Source organism: Gymnodraco acuticeps, unplaced genomic scaffold, assembly GCF_902827175.1.
Source record: "Gymnodraco acuticeps unplaced genomic scaffold, fGymAcu1.1, whole genome shotgun sequence".
NCBI lineage: Eukaryota > Metazoa > Chordata > Actinopteri > Perciformes > Bathydraconidae > Gymnodraco > Gymnodraco acuticeps.
The window spans coordinates 7,319,471-7,345,555 of record NW_022990295.1 but is presented as its reverse complement, the minus strand read 5'-3'; the positions used below and the strand labels follow the sequence as shown (position 1 = coordinate 7,345,555).

General features: G+C 40.2%; 1 protein-coding gene across 4 annotated transcripts; it reads right to left on the bottom strand.

Annotated features, from left to right (window-relative positions):
- Positions 1–1,384: 1,384 nt before the first annotated feature.
- Positions 1,385–26,085, bottom strand: prkcha (protein kinase C, eta, a). 4 transcript variants are annotated; one of them, XM_034221911.1, is made up of 15 exons: positions 25,418–26,085; positions 24,560–24,622; positions 17,022–17,085; positions 14,394–14,544; positions 14,284–14,318; positions 13,751–13,832; positions 13,036–13,169; positions 12,804–12,937; positions 12,560–12,691; positions 12,270–12,443; positions 10,139–10,293; positions 6,321–6,459; positions 5,558–5,746; positions 2,108–2,254; positions 1,385–1,937 (listed from the first exon to the last, which is right to left on the bottom strand). In XM_034221911.1, exons 1-15 carry the CDS (start codon positions 25,766–25,768, stop codon positions 1,788–1,790), a joined length of 2,100 nt encoding a protein of 699 aa, XP_034077802.1. In that variant the 5' UTR covers positions 25,769–26,085; the 3' UTR covers positions 1,385–1,787. The 4 variants fall into 4 exon arrangements, with proteins under 4 accessions (XP_034077802.1, XP_034077803.1, XP_034077804.1 ...); XM_034221912.1 differs by having other exon boundaries at positions 13,036–13,165; positions 13,750–13,832; positions 25,418–26,084; XM_034221913.1 differs by lacking the exon at positions 24,560–24,622 and having other exon boundaries at positions 25,418–26,082.

Genomic DNA, 26,085 nt, shown 5'->3' with positions numbered 1-26,085 from the left:
GTTAATGATGTTTAACTGGGATTGACTCACAATAAGTAGAGTTTAGGATCTCATACCTGTTCAAATGTATTATTCGTAAACAGAACTTTGCAGTAGCTACTTTTGAGATACTGTTTTCAGTTTCAGATTATACACACAGGCCTTTTCTTTATCGGATGCCACCCATTTACAGTATTCAGTCGCACATTCTTCCACAGGATAGGGGGCTTAGGAGATAAACAGATGTGGTGCCTGAAGCCTTCCTCCCTGTAACCGACAGGAAGAGACCATCTCCGTTCTGTAAGGTCGAAGCTGTTTGTGTGTCTGCAGGTAGAGAAGAGGGAGCACAAGATTCCTAACAATACAAGTAACTTTTCCCTTTGTTGTTGTTTTATTTGAACAGTTTCTTACACTTATACCACCAACAGCACATACTGTACTGAATGCATGCTTCTTAAAGTGTCCCAATAGCATAATTCTTGTCTTCTTGTGTCTTCCTGTTTCTATCAAAAAGCGACAGTCATGACGTTGTGTGGTTTCCTGTTTATCCTCTACTGGTTTGCAATGACGGAATGATCTACTAAAGCTCCCTCGATGATGATTGGCCAATCTTATCCGGCTGCAGGGTTGAAGTTTCAAGTTCTCACTCTCTTTCTGCCTCCTCATTTTATATTCTCACAGCGACGGTGGTTTAAAAGTTCAGCTGGGAGCCTTTTTAATATCTGCAGATTTGAAAATGCTCCTTTGTTTACCCAGGCAGCCTGCCTATGGACCTGAAAGCTTTCTAAGACTGAGTTTGCTGAGAGAGAAAGTGTGTGTGTGTGTGTGTGTGTGTGTGTGTGTGTGTGTAAGCAGAGAGCAGCAGACTCACAAAGTGATTACTTTTACTCTTGAGACGCACAAAGACTCAATTGAATCTGACAGTTACTAAACACCATCCTAGCATTCTCCCTATTCCCGGACAACTGTGTGGTAATATCAAAAGTGCTGGTTGTTTCACAGTAAGCCTGAATCACCACAGAGTTTTCACCTCTGATGAAGTGTTGCATCATTCTCAACATGCCTGATCAAATGACATGGCTAATCGTTGCAAAATCTTTTACAGGGTATGATTGATGAAGACATTATCTACTGTATTATCTGGAACTGACAGGGCTACATAGACAAATCATCTGTGTAAATTGTTCAAATGTCAATTCGCCAGTATGTGTGTCTGTGTGAATACGTTTTCTTACAGAGTAGGGTGACATCATTGAAAAACGATCTCATCTGCTCACTCAGTTTTTCCAGGATTTAAACTGGCAGCTTAAGTTTTCTGAGAATTTCTGACAGGACGGTTCCAACTGGACACATTTTTCCTTTCTCTAGAAAATTCTGAAGCAAAAAATGAAACACAAAGCACGCCTTTATGCTTCGAAAAGGGCTTTTTCATTTTAAGTAACTGGACGCGAACTCATCCAGAGTAAAATCAGTGGTTGTACACTTTATCAAACACATATCAAATACACCATTTACACAATGACACTTGCAGGAATGTGTCCCAAGTGAGACGTCATGACTTAATGGTATTTCAAAAGATGATCGCATGGCACATTTTCGAGAAATACAGGAGTGCTTAAGGGTTCATCAGGTGCAAAACCAGTTCCTGTCAGGCGTGTGTGTCTGACTCCTCGGCAATTTGCACCCTCATGTCTCTGGGGAATTTGACAGCAACATACTGCACGTACCGCGGGGCACAGTCTCAGGCGATTCACGGATACTGGGAAGAGTGAGAGTGCAGGAAGAATTGTGGATCAATGAGGAGACTCTTAGCTCTCCTGCAGTTCAGGCGAGGTGAAGGAGAAGTTACGAAACTCCTCCTGGTTGATGGAAGGGATCATAGGGTCATCGATGGGCGTGAGGGTGGGCTCTTCCTGCGTGAAATCTGGGTCAAAGTTGTTGACGTCTTCAGGTGTTTTCTGAAGGGGAAAACACAAAATGATTAATCAGCTGCAACATTTTAGCAAAAACCATGGTTGCAGTCACCGGCTAAGACAAGGTCAATCATTATGTAATGTCTGCTGAGTGTCTTGCTTATCATTTATACACACACTATCAAGCTATCCATAAAGTTATTAATGTGACTTACGATCCTTGGCTTGAAGGGCGGCTCTATTTCTCTACGATTCAGCTTCTCCCAATCGATGCCAGTGAAGAAGGCGTGGCTGGTCACAGCGCTCTCTCCGCCCTCTGAGGCCACACAGCCCAGACGCCGGGCCGGGTTTTTGGTCAAGAACTGGGAAAACCAAAAGATTCATGACCTTACAGAAGAAACTTAAAAGGAACAGTATTCTATAGTCACTTGTTGGATATACCTAATGTAGAGGTGTCTGCCTTTCATGAAATATTGTTTAACTAGAGGGCATTTGGCTTGTGGTGCTTAAATTAACAAAATAAATATACATCAAGAACTCAAAAGCAATTATTATCTTATTTCAGAAATACTGACCCTGTTAGTCAAGATAGTCAACAGACCTAGTGAGCAGTTTCACGAAGGTATTATTTAGTTTGTACTTTGTGGGAAACAAAAATTGTTGTTGAGTTTAGATCTTTATGGCCTCTATCTGAAACACTAGGCAAATTGCACCAAAACAATCTAGATTCATAAATAGCACTACAGGAAAGAGGATTTTGGAATGAACTGTACTTTTAAGACTAAATAATAAATGTTAAAATCATGTCAATTGTCAAGACAATATGACACATAACAGCAGCAACAACCAAGTAGGATTAAACTGTTTGAAAACAGTTTAGCAGCAGATTATACTTTGTTGCATCTCTACATAGTGAGGAAATATGACTCATGTTATTCAACTAGATCAGACCAGAATGTTTTTGGAGAAGTGCCAAACTCAACTTGAGCCAGCGTGACATCCAGTCAATCACTCCCAATTTATGAAAAAACTCACCCTGTGTTGTTACTGGCGCCACCTACAATGCTTTATCTTAGTTCAATATAGTGCAACTGAGGTGTCTCAACTTCCTGGTTTCACAAACAATAAAACAATAGAATAGTTAATCACCTACAACTGTGCCTCTGCCAGAATTATAGAGGGATGGGTCCAAACAAAACAAACTCAAAATTGGAAAACTTTGTTTTAACTTGCCTCTGGGAGGAAACTGAAAAAACCCCAAAAGAAAACAATATTGAAGTGTTTTGAACAGCTCTGTCTGGGCATTCAGACAAAGCCACAACAAACCTCTGTCTGCACAGCGACAGTGAGCAGACTAACCCAAAGACATTGGAAAGATCGATACAGCTCAAAACACTATTAACTACCAGCGGCCTTAACAACCCCACATACCTCTGCAAAACTAAGTTCACAAAGAAAGAGAAAGCTGATTAGAGAGACGTCAAAGAAATAGAATGGCACTTAAGTTGAGAGGAAAAGATAAAGAGGAAATGGTGAATATAAAACACCCTAATGTTGGTTTTGCATAGTTTAGTCCTGTAACTCACAATCAGACAAGCCTCAGACACATGCCACACCATAAAAATCAACTTGCAGAGACTTGAATCTTGCATCGACACAACAGGACATCTTCCTTCCAGTTGAAGGATCTATTTAATCACTGCATATCTGCTGATATAACAGACTATCACTGAGCAGCTCTGCAGTATGTGTGTAGATTTAAAAACCTTGGTTACCAAGGAAATGAATCATTAATTGTTAGGCACTTTACTGTAAATCCCCCTCTGCTTATGTGTTGTTGTATAACATCCTTCTCTCAGGTTGTTGTTGATGTTGTGCTGGCAGGTGATGTTGATGTTTGCTTGCTTCAGTGCTATTGTACAATGTTAGTGTTGAAATGTAAATTAAACACATTTTTTTTAGACATTCTTCATTGGGGACGAAACATTATAGTTTAATGCTTATGCAGTTGCGTGTGGGGATTTGCAGCTGTAAGCATGACTGTGATGACGTGATTTGCAGTTATTGAGTTCAAACTTATTTAAAAACCACAGCAGGGCACCAGTATGGCCTTGAAGTGGAAATAACACAGACCAGCAGGGGTCAATCGGTTCAGGAGCTTACAGACCACAAAACTTAAGGAAACTATAACACTGATGCCATCTTTCCATCCTCAGCACCAGACCTAACACGTCAGCATTACTGAATTAAGAAGCCATTCTCCACCACACTAGCAGAAACATACAAGGTCATCAGAAATGACATGGGCATTTTAATATATATGTTTTTGATTTTCTATTAATCAGATATATAATTTGTTATGCTTCCAGGTTATGTAATGTGGAGGAGTCTAACACAAATGTAAATCAAACATCTTTGCATTTTGAAAAGATGGCTGACAGTAGAGGAAAGGACATTGAGGGCATCAGCTTTTGGCTCACAGATATTGTGATGGGCATTTTATACTTTTTTCTGATGTTGCATAGAAAAGAGGATTTATCAATTATCAAAATGTATTGTTTTATTACTCAGAATGAACTCAACTGAAATCCAACTGAACTGGCCTGCATGCACGAGGAGCACCTCACAAAGATCAACTTGCAGTATAAATAGTGCAGCAGCGTTCAAATCCCATCACACCAACAAGCATCTTTACGCAACATGTGACTCTGACAGCAGTGACACAAATCACCAGGGGACATGGGTCCTGTGCTTCCTCAAGCATGTTGGAATAACAACAAGGATAAGAGGAGGAGAACAGGGAGGGAGGGAGGAGGCGTGTCGTATTTATAGCCTGTGTGCTGTGGCTGGGCAGTGGACCATGCCTTAATATAGTTGCAGTATGTAAGAGACCCTGGCGAAACAGCTGGCTGGCAGAGCTCCGCAGGGCTGTCAGTCACTCTGAAGGACAACAAATAACTAACCCTGATCATAGAAACGCAGAGCAAAGCCGTCCAACCTTTGACATTGTAACATATCAAGGAGCAGGCTCGTGTTACTCTGTCCAACAATGCTGGGAATTAGTCTTTTAGAAAATGTTCACAACTTATTGGTTTTTCTCTAACATGCTGGTCACCAGTCATGTGAGAAATTGATTTCCTCTATCATTAGTTCAGTTTAAAAAAAAGTTTCGATGACATTTCTTGCAATTATATAGTGTAAAATGTCAGACGGAGGCAATCTGGGGATGGAAAATGTCTGGCAAATTTTTTTTAAAAACAGCAGCTACTACATCCAGCTTTATCCATCAATAGGGCTGCAATGATTATTCACCTTATTGATTATTGGATCAACACGAAAATGTTCGCCAACTATTTTGATATTCAATTAAAACTAACTGCAAAAATAGCGGTAGATTCAGCCTCTTAACTCTGGAGATGTTCTGCTTTTCTCTGCTTAATATCATATTAAACTGAAATCCTTGGGGTTGAACTCACAGAACAAGATATTACCTTGGATTTGGACATTGAATGGTTTTCTTACATTATAAAACCAGATGATACAATGATTCATATTAAATTAAATTAAGATTGAATAACAATACATAGCTTTTTCAATAATGACATCTAAATAATCATTGGATGCAGCCATATTAAGCAAGTTGATGAAAATGAACCTGGACTCACAGATTTCAGTATAGTCACTGCCTCATCACTGAGCCAAGATGCATAAACAATCTCTTCATTGAGGATGGATTCAAAGAGGTCATCTTCATTTTCAGCCTCAAATGGAGCGTGTCCTGACAGCATCTCATACAGCAGCACACCGAGAGCCCACCAATCAACAGAGGGCCCGTATAGCATCTCCTGCAGGATCTGTGGAAACATGTCGCGGCATTAAAGTTAACCACCACAGCACAGAGAGCATTGAAAGCAACTTTTAAAAATAACAAGTGGTTGGATTAATAGACTGTTGGGTTAGTGTGTTGCCAGTGAGGCTACACTGAGGAGCAAGTGTTGACTGTTAAAGAAGCCTTTCATAAATCCAGACTCACAGAAAAGTCTCTCAAACATGAGGACACAGAGCATCTTAATCCCTCAATATGAAAACCAAGCACATTTGTAATAATCAAGGCTTGTCATGTCTATAGAGCCTTTCACAATTTGACTTCCAGTAAGTCAGGAGAGAGTTTGAGTGACAGTGATGGATGGAGAGAGGAAGGCACTGGGAACTGCGTCAAATGAACTCAGAAGACCTCGGTTACAGGAAGCAACATGTGTTCTATGTTTCTCTTGTTGCAATCTGGTAAACTGATATAAAACAGAACAACAATATATGAAAATGTGCTGTAACGCAGGTGAGTTGAATAAAGGGTCCAGATGTCTGTCATTATAGGTAGTTAAGGGTAAAGTTACAGTGAGTTTTTTAAGCACAAGAGCAGAGACTAACCTCAGGCGCAATGTAATCCGGAGTCCCACAGAAGGTTCCTGTGGCCGCGCCTTCAAACATGCCCTCTTTGCACATGCCAAAGTCCGCCAGCTTACAGTGACCGTCTTGGTCAAGAAGAACATTGTCCAGTTTTAGATCCCTGAAAAGGCAAGACAAACAGAAAGAACCAGAGAATAAAATATCTGTTTTGGGACATTGTTAGCCACGATTATTAATAGTACAGAGTAAAGCTGGAAGCTATTATTCAAATGGCCCTCATGTTGTCTGGTGTTGGCAACTTTGTGTGTTTATAAAGTATGTTGTTACTCACGTTTTATTGGTTGGTTCTATTAAATGCTTTATATGGTTATTTCTAACAATGTTACTCTTGGATTTGTGACCTTGCTCTATAAAAATGTGATATACTTAAAAAATGTTACTCACTAATCATCACCCATGAAACAATTTAATTTACGCCAACAGCTGCAGAAATGTCAAGTTTGTGTTCAGACTGCAGTCACACCCTGTCGGTGTTGTTTCTAATTATATCCCATGGAGGTGGACATTTGTGGTGAGACAAAAACAGAAGGTCTCCTGAGGACAGTGAAGCTCCTGTTGCAGAGGGAGACGCTGACAGACTGCCTGAATGTTAAATTGCTGCCATGAAGAATCAGATGACCACTTAGGCTGGCACCAAGGAAAAGTGCTTTAATGTCAATATTTAGACTGAATTCAGGAGAGGCAAAACGAGAGCTCCTGGAACAAATTCTTACAGCTTAGTTAATCTGACATGTACTGGAGGTAATTAAAGTGATACATTATTTGAATGTTCAATCATGCAATTTGGGGGAAAAAAATGTTGGGTTATAAATCATTGTTGTTTTCCTCTAAAGCAAATTCTTACAAAATATAAATAATATCAATGAGATTTTTTTCTTGTGTCTTTGTTGTGATTTTCCTGTACCCTGTAAAATTATGAGTTTATATTTTCTAAGGAAGGGGCAACCGGTAATGAAATAAAGCAATAAATGAAAAGTATTAAAAAACTGAAATTAATCCATATTTCCAAACCTGGAGTAAAAATATAATAACAATTATATTATTAAAAGACCTATAGAAGAGTTAGTTCAAGCGACATCCTTGCTACACATTATCAAACTTATCTTTATTACTAAGGTTATAAGATTTGTCATTAGATGGTAGTTATAAGAATGGTTATACGAACAATAAGAAGTGCTCTGTGTTGTGGAACTAAAGAATCACCATGTGAGCATAAAAAGAAATATATATACATAGCTCCTCAGTCAGCGAAGAAAGCAATAACAACATGCATATATAGTAATGGAATAAATAAGTATCTTCCCCAGTGATATCTGTGCATGTGAAAGGATGGCAAAGATCTCCCCCTGTCAGCTGGTGCTTTGTCATCTGACAGGGAGATTAAACCTTCGGAGTGTGCGATCTGGAGTTGAGCTCTAATCTGATCTAATCTGATCTAATCTGATCAAACTTTAGACCAAGGTCATTTTATGGAGAGGAAGCTGTATGGAAGATACTTTGTAATATTACTAGCTGATGCTGAATATAAATGACAATATGTGGGAAAAGCATACAACGCTAAAAAGGAAAATGTTTTTTATTTCCTGTCCTTCCAGTAGACAAGGACTCTGATTGATTTCCTCAAACAGGTTGACAAACGCAGAAATTCTCAATGAAAAATGGACAGAGCCTGCCGTTCAAACCACACTGGCCTGTTTGTATTAATCTGGTTTGCTTTACATAATCAGATTGTGTAACAGTGACTCAGAGGTTCATGGGGACTTTCTGTCGCATTCAGCCTCACATCTAGGCCAAAAGAGAGCAACTCTGACCACTCTGCCGTACATTACACAACAGGAAAGTCCAAACTGTAGAGGCCAGCCAATTGATTAATGGTTAAGTGGGTGTCTCTGATATATGGCCAAACATTTTCATACCTCAAAACACTTTCCAGTAGTATTTGTTTCTATATTTGGTTATGAATGTGTCGTCTGAGATATGAGCCCTTTATCCAGACGGTTTTAAACCCAGTTTTCATTACACATCACTTTGCAAAAAACCCACTATACCTACTGAAACACTAACTGGGTCAGAGATAAAGTTGCACTAATATGAACATTTCCAGAAAAGAGAAGTGGAAGTGCTGACGCAGATATTGTAATACTACTTTTTCTAACTGTGGCAAGGGTAAGAGACCAGTACATCCGGACAAACCACCACGGCCTTCTAACATCTTTACAAATAGACATGTGTTGTTCCTCATACTCTAAAATGTTTGATCAACTATTAATGTTGCACCTTTGTATTCCTCATGCTGTTACATTGTCTGAGTTGTCTTGAACAGTTTTATTAAACGTTTTAAACTCTCTAAAATTACCTACTGTACATACCTAACTGTTTTGAGGCAGCTGTACTCTGCCTTGCCAAACTTGTACTCAATTAAACTTAATAAATTAAACTGAAACCATAAGCTGTTCTGTACTGTGTTTACCTCCTGCAGACTCTCCTCACTAAACAAGTGTTGCAAACCAGCCAGTCCGGGTTCAGACCATTTGAAATATAGTAATCAACAAAATGTGATGTTTTTTATATCATGAATGAACCACAGCATTTCCACAGCTTCAAACCTAGGAGGATAATAATTGGACATCTGCTGAAATAACAACTCAGAAGGTCCAAAGCACCACTCTAGCTATGGCTAGAAGCGATATGGCTGACAGCGATATATCTGTTTGAGTCACGAGAACACGTACTTATAAGTTATAACACATTACAGTGACTTGAGGTCGCTGGCTTATTTTTAAGGCGCTCTGCTGTTATTACACTGGCCTGATGTGCAAGCTGCTCTTTGGCTTGTCATTTTGGTTGTAGCATGCAAACTGCATGTGGCCTCTTAAGCTAATAATCATGCTATGTGGTGCAGGCCACACTCACTGAACACTTGGACCTCTAAATATAACCAAGGATTTATCTCACATGATGCTCACTTCCTTATCATCATGCACCGGCAGGCACCCAAGGGTTTGAAAAAAAACACTGAAATATGTGATGCTGGAATACGAGCAGTAAAATGGTTACCATATGAAAAAAGAACACAAAATGATATTATTAAAATTGTAGGTCTGTTTACATCTGTTGTGTGCTTGCTGTTTCTATGGTATGAGCCTTGAGGAAAAATTAAAATGATAATGAGCTTAAACTAAACATTTGGTAAATAGCCCAAGTTTCTGGCTGCAAAACACGCTGGAGCATTTTAATGGGAAACTTCATTAAGGGCTAATGGTTTGAGAAAAGGCTGGGAAGTATATGATTGATGGCTTCAGAAAGTGCTCTGATCTTTCAACTGAAATGGGGAGAGAGAAAATAATGGCTGAATAAACGCACATCCATCTTAAAACAAGTTTACTGCGATTTTGTATTTTCCTCTAATAAAGTTGGACGATTTGCAAAAGAGGATTAGAAAGAATTGAAGCCATTTCTGGACTTTTCTACTGTAGGCATAAAGAGATGCATGTCTTTGTTTTAAACACTTGAGGGTCTACTCTGAATAATGACCGGAATGACCATCAAAAAACTAAATAATAGTGAAACAAGGCGTAAAGATTTAGAAATCTCAATAATATATAACATTCTTGAAAATACCTTTTAGAGACTCATTAATAGATCAAATACCTGGTTCAGATGGTGACCTACAGTAACCTATAGCACAAATGCTTTGAGGACCTTTCTTTGGACACACATGTTATAATCTATCAGGCCCAGCAAAGCCATTAAAGTTATTAGTGTTCTGTGACTCAGACCTGTAGAGGATGCCTTTGTCGTGCAGGAACATGAGCGCGGAGGTGATCTCTGCTGTGTAGAAACGCGCTCGAGGCTCTTCAAACTTCCTGGACTTCTGGATGTGGAACATAAGATCGCCACCATTCACAAACTCCATCACAAAGAAGAGGCGTTCCTGCAAAAGGAGATGAGATTTATACATATGCAACACAAACCACAGTAGCCTCACAGGGGATCTACAAATCCGTGACCATGGCCATGCTGAGATTTCCTCAAGGATGACGCACGCCTGCTTCTCATACATTTCACATGTCTATTTAATGTATTCCTGTGCAGCTAGAATGTCAGCGGGGCAAAATAAATATTGATCGAAACCCATATATCTTTTTCTCTCAGTAAAGGCTACAGTTGATTTGTGATCTAGAAAATGAAAAGCAGGAGAAAATGAAAAGCAGAAGAACATGATGTTCAGGTTTGATCGTAAAGCTTCCTGGAGCCATCAGGACATTCAGTCACAGCTGACTACATTTGACTGCTCTGTGGTTAAGGGTAGTTTAGTATTTCATGTTTAATAATAATGTGCTGCCAAGTAATGCAGGCAAACTTGAAAGTACTTTGACATGTTTCAGTAGGTTCACTTTTACTTGAATTAAATTCAATAGCTTTGTTGAACATTAAAGTAACTAATGCAATTTCCTGTGGTGTTCAGTTTAGATCCACAGCTATGTGTGGCCATGCAAGGTGAGGCAGCCTCTGGGATTTATTATACTTAATTATACTCATTTATTTTGCAAGACACTTTTCAGACCTTGGTCAACTTGATGTGTGGCCATGCAAGGTGAGGGTTTTTCCGATCAAGATGAATAACCAATGATAAATTGCTGTATCGAAGGTAAATTCCAACTTGACATAATTTGGTAAAAACTGAAATGATATATGCCCACCCATCACCACAGGCGTAACACATCTCCTCTCTCACTCTTTCAAAACCTACCCACTTCAAAATGGATGGGAGTTCAAAATGGATTACTCTTTAAAAAAATCAACATGTAATACTTATTATAATAGCAATGTAATGTGAAAAATGTTTAGTCACGTTTCTTTATTTCCTTACAAGAAAATGCTAAGTAATTTCATCACAACCGGCTCAGGAAGGGGCGATGAGATGTCAGATAAAAACTAGTGGTGCAACAAAGCCTTTTCTATGGTTTTTTGTGTGGGTATAACTGGGTAGGGAGCAGTGTCATAAATTCAATTCTTCACTTTGTGCAGGTCTATTTCAATCCCAGAAGAAGTAGGTCAGTAAAGGTTTGAACAACTGAAGCAGATTAGAAGTGTCCGGTCTGTGAGGCGTCACTCACTCCTCACACATGCACACACAACACTTATAAACTGCTGCCCCCTGCTGACAAATGTACATATTACAATGCTTTGTACCAATCCCACACTGCATGCTGAGTCTGACTGTATCCTCTACTGTGTTTAAGTGACCATTGGTGTGGTTAGTATACATCTCAAGCAATATGTGTAGGTTCAGTTAATGAACCTGATAACAGTGTGGTGGCAATACACAATGATAACATATGCAGAAACCACCTATATTATGATATAAGAATGGAAATGGTGCCAAATGATGACTACCAAAGCACTGTGTTGCTTAAAGGAATATGTTTATATTAAGACCTAGAGCTTGAGTGCAGGACTTTTACAAAAACATTAATTTAATTTAGAATTATTACACAAGGGTTATACAACAGAAAACTGGTATAATGAAAGCAACATATTATACATTGGCATATAAGAGATTTAAAGTGGGATATGATTTTATATTTCTGTGCAAGTGAACTACAATAAATATACCTAAGAGACTAAACCAATACTTTATTTTGTGGAAAATATGCAGCTCATTCTTTAGCAATTCAGGCTTGGAATTTTTGCAATACAGTATAAAGAGTTTAGAGAGATACGACAGCCTTTGTTAGCATGGTGCTCTTATCAAGTGAAAACACTTATTCATCCCACCGTTTCATCTCAAAGCATTTCTTCAGGAAAGCAAGGGAGATGGAAAAAAAAATGAAAGAACTGATTTCACCTACAATAAAAGCTTACTAAACTGCTCTATAAATGCATGTGTGGTGGACCCGTACTGACCGGCGTCTGGAAGCAGCAGTACAGCTGTGTGAGGTAGGGGTGACAGCCGGCCAGGGACAGCACCCTCTTTTCAGTCATGGTACACTCCACATCATCGTCCTGCAAAATGATGTCCTTCTTCAAAACCTTGACCGCAAACACTCGGTCTCTGTCGTTTAGTCTCGCCAGCATCACCTGCAGATACAACATAGTAGGATACACATTGTTTTCTCAAAATATTGCTTCCACTTGATACAAGTCCTATCAGAAAGATGAGGATATGTTCTTCAATAACTTCTGATCATTCCCACCTTGCCAAAACTGCCTTTTCCGAGAACTTGAAGGAACGTGAAGTCTGAGATGCCCAGTCGAGGGGTCTCCGCCTGATTGTTTTTACTCTCCCTCCTTTCAGTGGGCACCCCTATGTGACTGGCACTTCTGGCCTGTCAGAAAACAAGTAGATAAAGAAACACCACTTAGATCAGCCCTATTGAAGCCACATCTAAATAAAATAAAAACTGAATAGACTCATTCGGTAAAACTCAGCCTTTGTACCAATGAGTTGCGTTTCGAGAGTCCTCCGGCCTGCAGACCCATCTCTGCGAGCTTATTGGCCAGCTCCACGCTGTTGACCCCACAGTTTGGAGCGACGTTGCCTCTGCAGCGGATGTGAACATTCATTTTACAGACTGCAGAGAGAAAACGCAGACAAAAGCACTCAATAAGAGACACATTACAGACACTTAAGATCTAGATTTAGAGGGACAGATGTTGATAAGGGTCTTACTTTTACAGTGCAGCCCCTGCTTCACTATTCCCCACAGCAGGGAGCCACAGTGGTCACAGAAAGTGGGCGACTTGTAGTTGTGGATGTTGAACATGTGAGGGATGTTGATGCTGAAGCCCTGGGCTACAGGCTGCGGAGAGAAGACATACAGTACACTAACCACTGGGGGTGGTAACAGTATGTTCACATTCAAATGATCACACAGCATTGAGAGGAATGTTAGTTCCTATTTGTGTCACACTCAGACCCCCTTTCAGTTTATTGCTGCATTTGCTTCTCTCTGAATTTCCCAAAGGAAGAGAAACTTGTCACGCTCAGCAGAAAATAGTAAGACGGAGCAAAAGTGACACGTTTAAAATGCTAAAACAAGATCAGATGTATTTATAGAAACGTATAAAAAAAGCATGGGTGGAAAAATATAGTGTTCTGGTTCAGTGATCAGCTCAGCACAGAAACAGGAACCTGTACGGTCTGCTGATTGCTGCAGCTGTTAATTAGGGCTGTGTGTGTGTGCTTGTGTGTGTGTATCCTGTATTACACACAAATTACTTGAGAGGTGAAAAACAACAGCTATAACACGCTTGTGTCCCTGAAACCTTCTGACACACTCATTACTTTATTATTGACCAAATGATCTGTATTGAGTCGAAATCCTGCTGTTATAAGAGCCTAGTGTAACTGTGTACAGACAGTGTTGTGTTAAATGGTTCTTACCTGCTCTTTGATTTCTTTCTTCATGCGTGGACACATGGTGACGATCAGCTGGTGGCATCTTTTGTGAACCACACAGGTACACACTGGAGAAAACAACCACTCAATGTCAAACTCTCAACTCATGTTTTAAGCATATCTTCAATGATAAATGCTCATTTGTTTGTCAATGAATGACCTTCTGTTACTTTGAATCTGAGAATAAATACATTTGGTCCTGCAATTGATTCATTACATCACGTTACAGACTCTAGCACAACTCTTGCAGTTTAATCCAAGTCTTATTTTAACCAGAAGTATACTCAGTGCTGTCTAAACACAAGTGTTTAGAGGAATATCTGACTATTTAAAGATCAGACTTGGGATAAAATGCGGGGGGTCTTATGAAAGTTTGTAAACTGATGATTGGATATCGTTTTGCTGTTGGTAAATGTTTTCCCCATTTACTTCTCTACTTTTTCTATGTTATACAAATTGTGCTTTTGGGATAGATGTATGCTTTAACTGTGGCAGTAAGAGAACATAATGTCTGCTCACCTTGGCACTGGTAGCCCTGTTTTCCAAATACACCCCTATGAACAGAGAAAGAGACACAGTAAGATCCAGTACACACAGATACTGTACGTGCAGACAGCAGGGACTCTCACCAGATGAACTCTCTGCAGTGGAAACAGAAGGTGGGTTGACGGAGGAAGGTAGACATGAACTTGTGTCCATTGACCTGGTGGATCCTCCGCCTCACGGCCCCCTGTCGCTTCCTCGTGAACTGCTTCTTCTTCTCTTTCACTATGGCGTCGTCTGACAGAAAACAATGACAAGGAAAGTTTGTTAAGCGCAAAAGAGACGAACAAAAAGAGAGCGACAAAAGGACTTTTCTAGAAAAAACCTACCTCTCTGTGTGAATATTGATAATACATTAAATGTATTCATTATATTGTATTTAATTATTGCTATTATTTCATAATAATTATCATTATAATTGTATATGATGGTAAGCACTTTTTTTTAATACTGTTAAAAAGTGCTATAAATAAAGATTGTTAATTAGAATCGATAACCGCCATAATGTTGTGGGACTTATTTAAAGCAGATATAATCAATACCTCTATTTGAAAAATGGATCACATTACTACAACTATACGTGAGCAGACACCCACGATGAACTACATTTGGTTTTGCTCTAATAGCGTCATTTTCAGCCACGACAGGCTGCTGTTCAAGGCTGAAAAGCCCCCACAGATCACCCGCTGTACTCTACCTGCTCTGCAGCGAACAGTAGACAGACACATTTAGCAACTGGCTGGTTAACGCGGTGTAGCGCTCTGCATCTATAGGGCCATAGTTTCCACAGGCATGGTGCAGAGCGCTCAATGACAGTGTGATTATTGTTAGATTTTTGTTGGCTACAAAGTTCAATTTCAACTAAAAGTATTCCAGATGTTTTTGTTTTGTTTTTTGTGATCTTTACAGAAAGTGACATGGGTGTTTACATGGTTATTTGTCACCAGATGAATGTAAAGGGATATAAATGTAAGATTGGCTCGATATAGAATCACCTAAACACTGAAGCATAGACAGTCTTTGCATTTCAGAAGCTGGAAGCAGAATTTCTTTTGGCCTTCTTGCTTGATAACAATATGAAGTAAATTAATAAAAAGGTCATTTTCTTTTCATGATGGAATAATCATTAATCAACTAATTGTTTCAGTGCAAGCCAATCTTCTGAAATATTTTTGAAATATTTGCCAATGCCAATACTCCCTCTTTGACATGAAGTTCTCAAAAAGGTTTTTAAACGCAAACAAATATCGGAATAAGAAGAATGTAATCGATGTATTTTCCGACCCTAGCTGTTGTGTGACAAAGGTCAGCTAACATACAGGACAAGAATGTAAGACAGATATAATTAAAATGTCACATAGCAGTGTGTACATGTGCGTCTTCTACGTCTACCTTTGTGCAGCTTTCTGTTGTGGCTCTTTATGTTGTAGCTTGACTAAAGTATAAGCTAAGTGTTGTAGAGCTATAGTGAGATGATGAGAAACCACACATACATTACGGAAACATCACCGCTGAGCCCCCGCCTTCCCCCTGTAAACAGCATATATTTGTGGTAGAAGTGTGAACGTTTTTTGAACAGCGCGCTTTTACTCTACAAACCTTTTATCATATGCTCAACTGCTTAGTTTTTCTCTGTAAAAGGTCAATTGTACAATAATAAACCCATTCGTTTTACCAAAGGGATGTGCCTCGATCGGAAAAGTGTTGCTTTTTTTGTTTCCTCTAAATATTTGCATGGAATAGAGTTTAAAGGGCAATTAATGTCTAAGGCATGGACATTATTACGTATTATTAATTAAGTGTAATTCGCATGATAAGGGGAACATACTGTATGGTTTTCCAAATGAATGACCCTGAGGATATTTTAATGTGCACCAATGTCATTTGAGCTTTTGTTTCTCTTATGAGCAAATAGTTTTCCTGATGTAACAAATAGAAATAAAGCCGTTCATTGCATCCAACCATTTTTGAAGACTTATTACTCATTTTGCACACGTATAAAAATATATATCAATATCATAGAATAATCTTATTTTTAATCAAGCTATTTAAAGTTTAGATAATGCTATTGAAAAATATTTTAAAAAGAAAGGCTGAACATCTCTAGTGTTAGAGGCCTTTCTCATTTATTTCTTTATGATTAAATAAAATGTTAGTGTTTTGTGAGGTTTGGCAGGCAGTGAGGCATGCTGGCAGCAGATTAGAAACATGAACCATCAGAGGCAGAGTAGCCACTAGATAACAAGACTTCTGCTTCAAAAGTCCTGCAAGGTCACTTCCCTCTCGTCTTATTTCATTTCTTCAACTCATTGTGAAACCATGACGTAGATATCTCTGCTAAAGATGTCCTCAGTGTTGAAGTCTTCTGACGTCTAAAGAAAGCTTTCCTTACATCATAGAAATACCTCACATACCAGACACATACTAACCTCCCGAGTCACACACAAACATGCATTCACACCTTTTGTCAAGCGTCTTTTATTATTACTACACAGTTGGACTATGTATTTCATTGCTGACATCTGATTATTATCTAAAAACAGGTGTCAGTGTGTCAGACTGGAAAAGACAAGACGGTTCCTAAATGAGGTGGTATAATCGTTGGTGCTATTAAAGTGGATGTGAAAAAGAAACAAAACGGAAAAGTGTTTGAGTGCTGTTTCTGCATGGGAGGAAACATGAATCTGCCTTTAGATCCACAGTAGCAGCCTTACCATCAATGAAGGATCCAGTGAGTGCAATATGAACGAAAACCTTGCCCTCTGGCTCCAAGTCCATCTGCAGACACACAAACAGAGAGGGCAATTACATTTTGCATAGTCAAATAGCCAAACGGAGACAGTATGGAACAGATATTTGTATAGTCTAAAATTATACGACACCAAATCAACATTTGTATAATAAATTACATATATATCAGACAAAAGTAGAACAGAAATATGGCATTATATAACTATGCGTTTAGTTATTCCGCGTTAGTGCTTTAATGACAGTAACTGGGTTAAAACAGGCGTATGAGATGAGATATCATTCTTCAGTGTGTGTACATAATGTCGGAGGAATTTGGACACCGCAGCAGACAGAAAACAAAGCAGGTCTGGCAGGTCGGGCTGGTGGCAGAGTTTGTTGTGATTTGATGCTCAGCTGAGAGTGACACATGCCCCTTTCACACCAGCGCTTTTTCAGCTCCGGCTCGGAGCTGGAGCCTGAAAAGCGCCAGTTTTTCCTGTTCACACCGCAGCGGTGCCGGCTCTTAGCTCCGGAATCCGGTTCACTTCCAGCTCCAAAAAATTGTCGGTCTAGAGCAGTGCTTCTCAATGTGTGGTCCGCGGACCACTGGTGGTCCGTGAGCGCCCCCTAGTGGTCCGTGAGTATATTGGTAACATTTCACATTTGAAATAAATAAATACATTTAAGTTTTCCGCACTCTCGCGATAATATCTCCTCAATGGAGCGAGCTTAAGTTTCACTTTCGATTGCGTGATATAGCCCAGATAAACACCTTCACCCCAAATGTTGCCACTTGTTTGTACCATTTTCAGGCGATTTGTAAAAAACGATGTGTTTTGGGATATTTGTGGAGTTAGGTGGTCCGCGAGTGTTTTTTTATTGGTTAAGTGGTCCTTGGTATGAAAAAGTTTGAGAAACACTGGTCTAGAGGCAAGAGCTTCGGAGCTAAGAGGTGGCGTCGCTTACGTCTCTCTTACGTCGAGGCGTGCAGGAAACTAAACCCACCTCCCCTGAACATGGGTCGACTGTCATGCCTGCCTACAAGCAGTAGTACTTATAAACACACTTTATAAAGTCAGGCAACACTAACCAGGCTTCGTGTGATTCTGTTTATTTGTACCTTACTTTGACCATCCGTTCACTGTTATTGATCATTGTGGAGAGAGGCAGACGTTTTGTTTTGTATTATAGCAGCTATCGGATGGAATCAATACATGGGCTGCACAGGTTTTCGTGTCCGACTATCACAAGTAGAATCATAATAAAAATACGCCGGTAAAATGTGCCTGTAAAAAACGGTTTATGCCACAATAGGATAGCAATAGCAAGTAGTCAGTTTAGCTTCGGTTGCTATGCTAACATCACCCATTTTATACCAGAGAAACTTTCATAACAGCGTTGTGATGCCAAACAGCGTCAATTCAGACTGACACACATTCAGGGGAACTGGGGATATGTATCAGCTGCTTGTGTGAGTTGGACAGTGAATACTTTAGAGCGGCCGCTGCAGTGTGAGCTAACCGGGAGCTAACGGGAGAATAAACTCCCGTGGAAGAGCAGCCAACACTGCAGCGGTCGGTAAATGCCGCAGAAACACATTAATAAACAATGAACCACGGCACTGGAGAAAAGTACAAGGTTGGAGAAGTCGTTATTTAATTTAATCTGGCTTCGTGTGATTAAAAGCAACACGATCAAAACCTCTCTTAAAGAGCACCTTCGGGGGAGAGCATTGCAAAACTGGCCCCGGTAATGGTACAAATCTCAACCTGTCGTTCAATGGACAGCTTCCCCCCCCCCTGTTACTAACTGTATATCTGTAGACTTGGTATGTCTTAAATGTCCGGTTAGGATGTATTAGAACGAAATCTAAAATGCAAATTGTAAATAAGCAATCTGTATGTAAAAAACCACCTGTATGTAAATTGTAAATAAGCCATCTGTATGTCAAATATGTCTTATATGTCTTAAATGATATGATGAATTGGAAATGGGGGACCCTGATGTAAACAAGACGAAAGTCTTTCTCTGGTCTGCATCCCCTTAACAATTGTATGTTTTGAGCTGTACTGTACTGTACCCAATATACAAGCTGTTAATAAACTTTTCAATCAATCAATCAATCAATCATCGACCCGACGCAGTTGTTGTTGTTGTTGTGAGCGCCGTAACGCCGTTGGGGAGCAAATCAGCGATGTAAACGGTGACGTCATGACGCAGCAGCGGCAGCACCAGTCGGGCTCTGGGCGGTGTGAACAGAGCGGGAGCAGAAAAGGGAAACCGGAGCTGAACCAGAAAAGCTCCCGCTCGGAGCTAGAAAGGGAAAAGCGCTGGTGTGAAAGCCGCATTACAAATGTCTGAATATGCATTTAAAGCACTTCATACAGAAAAGGGTCTTTTTAGAGATGGATACACAGAACAGGAGATACTTCCTGTAAAAACCACTGAGTGGAAACGTAGGTCACTGTAAGGAGCTATTTATGCTACACACCCACCTGGAAAAGAATGGTTAGCCACAAAGAATTTCATGACAGGGTTAAATCACTTTATCTATAATTGTTTTGTAACCTCGTCATATCCTCTGGATCTACAGTCTATACATAACGTTTGACTTCCTGTCTCTGGTGTTTTCACCTTTGCTAACTCTAGCCATGGTCTACAGAAACTACAGAGCTGCAAAGCATTTCAGAAATGTCTCTTTCTAGTGAAATAGCTGTTGTCAAATCTGTTGTCAAAACCATACATATTGGCTAGAGGCTTGCCTTAAGAATAATGTTATCACAGAACTATGAAGGCGTTCCACTTTTCTGTCAATTTGATCTAAGTGAAGCAAGATATATTTAGTTGTTTTGTAGTTTTTCATGCTGAATGACTTATTTAAAAGAAAATATGTTATTATGTTGACCACAAACTGTTCTTTCTGCTGCCGTCTGGCAGGCGGTACCGCAGCATCAGGACTAACACCACCAGACTCAGAGACAGTTTCATCCCACAGGCCATAAGACTGTTAAACATCTGAACTTTTGAAACAACATCCACAACATTAATCTGGCTGCAATTTAGAAATTATTTATCTAACATCAGTCCGGTTCTGAAGTCTTTACACTGGCTTCCAGTCGACCAAAGTATTGATTTTAAAATACTATTGCTAGTTTTTAAATCACTAAATGGCTTAGGACCGAGGTATATAAACGATCTCCTGCATAACTATGAACCATCCAGGAGTCTCAGGTCCTTTGGGTCGGGTCTGCTCTCTGTTCCAAGGATAAGAACTAAACATGGAAAAGCAGCGTTTAGCTATTATGCCCCGACAATCTGGAACAAACTTCCCGAATCGTGCACGTCCGCTGAAACACTTCCTATTTTCAAATCCAGACTAAAAACATATCTCTTTGCCGCTGCTTTTAATTGAGCTGTTCATACTCACACTGCAGTATGCCTTTTATTCATGTATTCTGTACCTGCTGTGTTTATTTATTTATTTCATTATCTTTGCTTTTTATGCCTGTTTTTAAATGCCATTTAATAATGTGTTTATGCTGTATTTATTCTTAAATGTCTTTTGTTTTTATTTTGTAAAGCACTCTGAATCGTCGTGTGCTGAAAGGTGCTATATGAATAAAATTGCCTTGCCTTGCCTAATATATCATATTCAATCACTTGCATATAGACTCTTATTGCGCTATTCCACTATTTCGTAGTAACATATTTATTCTTGTTGTATTTACTTGCACTATTTTTTCAGTTTTTATTTGTTATTGTGTTGCACTGTTGGACTGCTGGAGTGGAGTGCACCAGCTGGGCGTAAGCTGGGCGTAACTCTACGTCCGACGTAGAACCGAAGGTTAAGACCAAACTAAAGTTATGACTAGTGCACCACTTAGACTTAAGCCCTGTATGCGTTGCGCCCGGGTGTAACTTTTACGCCTAGTATGGAGCAGGCGTAAATCGGAAAGACAGACTAGTATCCATAGTAACGTAAAACAGGCAAGAAGGATATTAACGATGGCAGGGCGTCTTGTTTACATGTTTAACAATGAAAGGGCATTAAGAAGAGTCTCAATTTCTCCTTCTCCAGCTCAATTTTTTCGTGTTCCGCTCTCAATTTGACGGTCTCCACCTCCACACGAACGATTTCTTTCTCCGTCAGTTCCCGCTGTAGCTCTGACAAATCCCTCTTTCTCTTTCGGGGTGTGGCCATTTGGGATTCCCCTTGAGTCATCGCTGACATTACATTACATTACATTGCATTTAGCTGACGCTTTTATCCAAAGCGACTTACAATAAGTGCGTTCGACCAACAAAATACAACTTGAAGAAAACAGAATCATATAAGTACATCAGGCTTCATAGAGCAAAAACATTTCAAGTGCTACTCAACTGGCTTTAGATAAGCCAGTCCTTTATTAGTATAAAAGTGCTTCGTTAATAGTTCTATCGCTCGAAGTGGAGTCGAAAGAGATGAGTTTTCAGTTTGCGCCGGAAGATGTGCAAGCTATCTGCCGTCCTGATGTCAATGGGGAGCTCATTCCACCATCTTGGAGCCAGGACAGCAAACCCACGTGTTTTCGCCGATGGGAACTTGGGTCCCCCCTCGCAGCGAGGGCGCAGCGAGTCGTTTGGCTGATGCAGAGCGTAGTGCACGCGCTGGGGTGTACGGTTTAACCATGTCCTGGATGTACGAAGGGCCAGATCCATTCGCAGCAAGTGGATTCTAGCAGTTACCGGAAGCCAGTGAAGGGAGCGGAGGAGCGGAGTAGTGTGGGAAAATTTAGGAAGGTTGAAGACCAGACGAGCCGCTGCATTCTGGATGAACTGCAGAGGTCGGATGGCACATGCAGGTAGACCAGCCAGGAGGGAGTAGTCTAGGCGTGAGATGACGAGAGCCTGGACCAGAACCTGAGTCGCTTTCTGTGTCAGCTGGGGACGTATCTTCCTGATGTTGTAAAGCGTGTATCTGCAGCAACGGGTTGTAGCAGCGATGTTTGCAGTGAAGGACAGGTTGTTATCTAGGGTCACACCCAGATTCCTTGCAGTCTCAGTCGGGGAAACAACTGAGGTGCCGATGTTGACGCTGTGGGTGTGGGTGTGGGAATTCCCTCTTCTCTGCGGTCCTCTGAGTCTGTAAAATGGTAAAATGGCGTTGCTTGGCAACAATTACTGTTTCGCATGTATTCACGTGGACGCGCATCTTAAGACCAGGCGCAGCTACGCCCGAGACTAGTCAGGCTTGGTGCACTCGGTGTAAATTCGAATCACTACGTCGGACGTAGCTAAGCCCGACGTTAGAGTTAAGCCCTACTTTTTTACGCCCAGCTGGTGCACTCCACTCCTGTGGCCTAAGAGTTTCATCGTCATAACTACACTGTAGCTAACTATGCATGACCAATAAAAGCCTTGAACCTTGATCTGGTTTAATCACCTAATTCAATTGAATTTCTTTAAGTTAAGACGGCCACTGAAGACTGTGAATTTTGTCCCCCGTCACTCACATTTGAAATACTTTAGAAATGGATGGTTAACTCTTTCAACTCTAGAATAGAAGTGTGTGAAAGCAGCATAACGATGTAGGTAAAAAGCAGAACACTTAATGCTGCATCACAAAGGAGGAAGTTCCTTTCTTTTTTTAAACAGGACATGGGTCCCGTTTCAGTCGAGCAAGCAGTACTCTTTGCTGGAAAATGTGAGGGGCTTTCTTCAATCTACTTTCAATCAGAAGGACTTGATTGCTTAAAGAAACCTACATATTGTGAAATTAAAGAGCTCAGTGGAACGAGTCAAACATGTCACAACATAGTGACATGTAGTGTCAACAGGCAAAGGAAACTGGCCTCATGTGTCTAAATGTTATATGGTGAATGTCTCAGACTGATGATGTCAGCGCTGACAATGATTTCAAGATAAAAGAAGGAGTTGAATGACTAGAGATCAAGTGTTTTTGGGGTTTAAGTTCATCAAACTGGACTCGGCGTACAGACGGGGGTGAAGAGAGATATATGGAGCACTGACAGTGAGTATTTTCATAGTGAGCCTTCAAGCAGTATTCAGGTGATGGGAATGCTGTGATAAGCAGCAGCAGCGTGGGCGTGTGCAGGCTTGAGCCTCAGTCTCTGCTGCCTCACACTTGAGACAAACCAGCCCAGCACTTCTTGTGCAAAAAAACCCTTTCACAGTTAGGATTTAGCGGATAACAACTTCAAGCAAGGGTATTTTCGTGAGAAAGTTAATCACATGTTCTGAAACTGCAAGGCATGCTCCACTTTCACACCACCTCCCCTTAACTTTTGAGGGTCTTGGTATAGGTGTGGGCATAGCTTTCTCTAACGATTTTTAGAATTTCATTTCTAACTTCTTTGTCAATGTACTGCTTAAAATATACATAAACATGTACATTTTTCACATAAGGATTTGTATTTATCATCGTTTTTACTCATATAATTAATGTAATGCTGGAGGAAGAGAAACTTGTTTGCCTTGAATATTTACTGATTTAAATGTATGTACACTCTTTATTTGTTTATTTGTAAATGTTTTCTTTACTTTTTTTTATCTCTTTTGTATGTGTTTTTTTTGCTTTGTCAAAGCAAGTGGTAAATATAGCGTCTTGTCATGGACGTTCTTAAGGGAACCATACTCGATTGTTGAAATACTTGTCAAGCTATATTGAAAATTCTATAATTATAGTGAAAATGTGTGTAAGTGCCACATTTGTCAAATTCCATATCGCTGCAACTTTTCGACAGTGCATTGCAAGGTCATAGTAAATGTCTGGTGTGAGGTGATCAAATACAGAAGTGGACAGATGGTCAGTGAGGTAAGGTGGACAGAATTTACATTTTAATTATGATTTTTTTTACATTTAAACTAGTGGTATTTAAGCATTTGCCCCCAAAACTACTTTTTGCTGCATAATTCAAAAAACTGTATTGTCGGTAGCCAAATGTCAGTAGAAGAGAGAAAGCAGTAGGTAGTGATACCAGCGGGCCGAGACAGGCTCATGTTACATTCACCAGCACCTGCACTGGCTAATAATCCTAGAAGGATGCAAATAAGCAAGACCAGGGAAACTCCAGGTGATCAGTTTTTTGTGTATGTCTGGAAGACAGTGAGACTAATACGATACTCTACGTAAAGCATTTAATCTGAGCTTTGATGTGGTGCCTTTTTGATCCTGAACTGTGCATTAGGAAGTGTGGGAGTTTTATCACCACACATTTATTTGCACATGTAGGTCAAATGTTGTGCAGGCAAGTCAGATTGTGCACTCTGCATGGAAGAAGAACAAGTCTTTATAAGCAGAAATAGCACCTTTCCACAGAGGTGGCAAATGTGGTTTCAGACCACATTGGCCAATGATCTAAGTAGAAGCTTCTAAGCCAATGAGTGCAAGACATGAGAGGTCCATGTCCGCTACATACTGCCCAAACTGAGACATAAAGATGTGAATATGTGAGGGTGTGAACACTGTGAATACAAGGTAGTGGGGATGTTTTCAGCAAGAACAGAAGCCAACGTTACTCACAGTGACGGGGAGATGTGTTGTGAACAAATTAGCATGTTTGTTTCCCAAACCTGCTCTCAAACACTGTTTAGGAGAAATTAAAAATATTCACACAGTTACTATAATGTCCCATAAGGAGTCTACATAACTTCTGACCTATCAGTTGACTTTTCATTTTGAATCTACCTACAGGAACTACATTTTAGTAAAGTAAATTGAGAAATACTATTAGAATATTCATGGTTGAAATTTGAGACTATAGGTTCCTGTACCAAATATGAGATTGGACTGGTGGGGGTTTAAGTGCTCCGTGCCTCCTTAAACCCTAATGATTGTGTCAGTAGGCCGATATCACAGCCATGGATGTGTTTGTTCTTCTCATTGTCATGATGTGATAACCATCATTGAAACACATTAAACCTGGGGTCAGTTATTGTGTTGTGTTGACAAATCAATAAGTAAAATAATCACCATTAAAAGGGATTGTTAATATTATTTTTTGATGCATATGCCAGAAAAAGTGGTGGTGTGCCCTCCAATATGGAGACATCCTGATTTTGTTCAGTTTTATATCAAATTAAACTAAATATATTTGGGCTTATGACTACAAATTGCAGTCTATATTACTTTGGACTTAGAGAAATGGGAAAGAACTTTCTAAAAACAATCAATGGAGGGAATAAAAGGCAGATAATCGATAATGGAAATAATTTAGTTGAAGGATATTGGGGTGGGGATGTGTCAGGGGGGGGCAAAGGATACATGTGTTCCCCATAGCATCCTAATAAATGAATCCGGCCCGGATTAGGGTCATTAGGATCTGAAACCATGTTTACAATAAATGCTCTTACTAGTAGGCAGTGTTTACTTCGCACTCACCCATCCATCGAAGGTCTCTCCTGTGTTGGAGGTTTGGATGAGGTCCTCAAACTGGATGATGCAGTTGGCCACAAAGTCATCATATCCGATGGGAGTATCGTGAAAGACTGCCAACTCGATTTGTTTCCCGTCGCTCACGTTGAGGCAGAACTCCTCGTTGAACGTCGGTGTGTTGGTTTTCTGTTTGGTGAGAGTTTGTCCAATTTTCGTGTCGTCAACCTTCACCACAATGTAGGGGTCCAGGCCGGGGGGGGCTTTGTTGAAGATGACCGAGTGGCGCAGGGAGAAGGTGGTGGGCTTCAGGCCCACCGCCTCACCGATCCGGAGTTTCAGATAGCCATTAAACTTCATGTTCACACAGCTAGTTCAGCCACAGGCGAAAAAAACACTCAAAATGCGGAACAAATCACTTAAAGAACATTCATGCGCACATCAACACTGACCAATGAAAGATGGGTTCATAGTTTACGCTCCAACTTGATGTCTGCTCTTTGTTGCATTCATTCTGATTTGTACCTGATCCAGGCGACTCTCAGCACGGATATGTTTCTGACACACAACGCTCCTCTGTCTCGGTGTGAACCTGTTTGCAATAAGTTTCAGTAAGGAGGAAGCCACAGCACATGCATGCAGAGGAGGCGCCAGTTCCGCGTAACAAAGTCACGGAA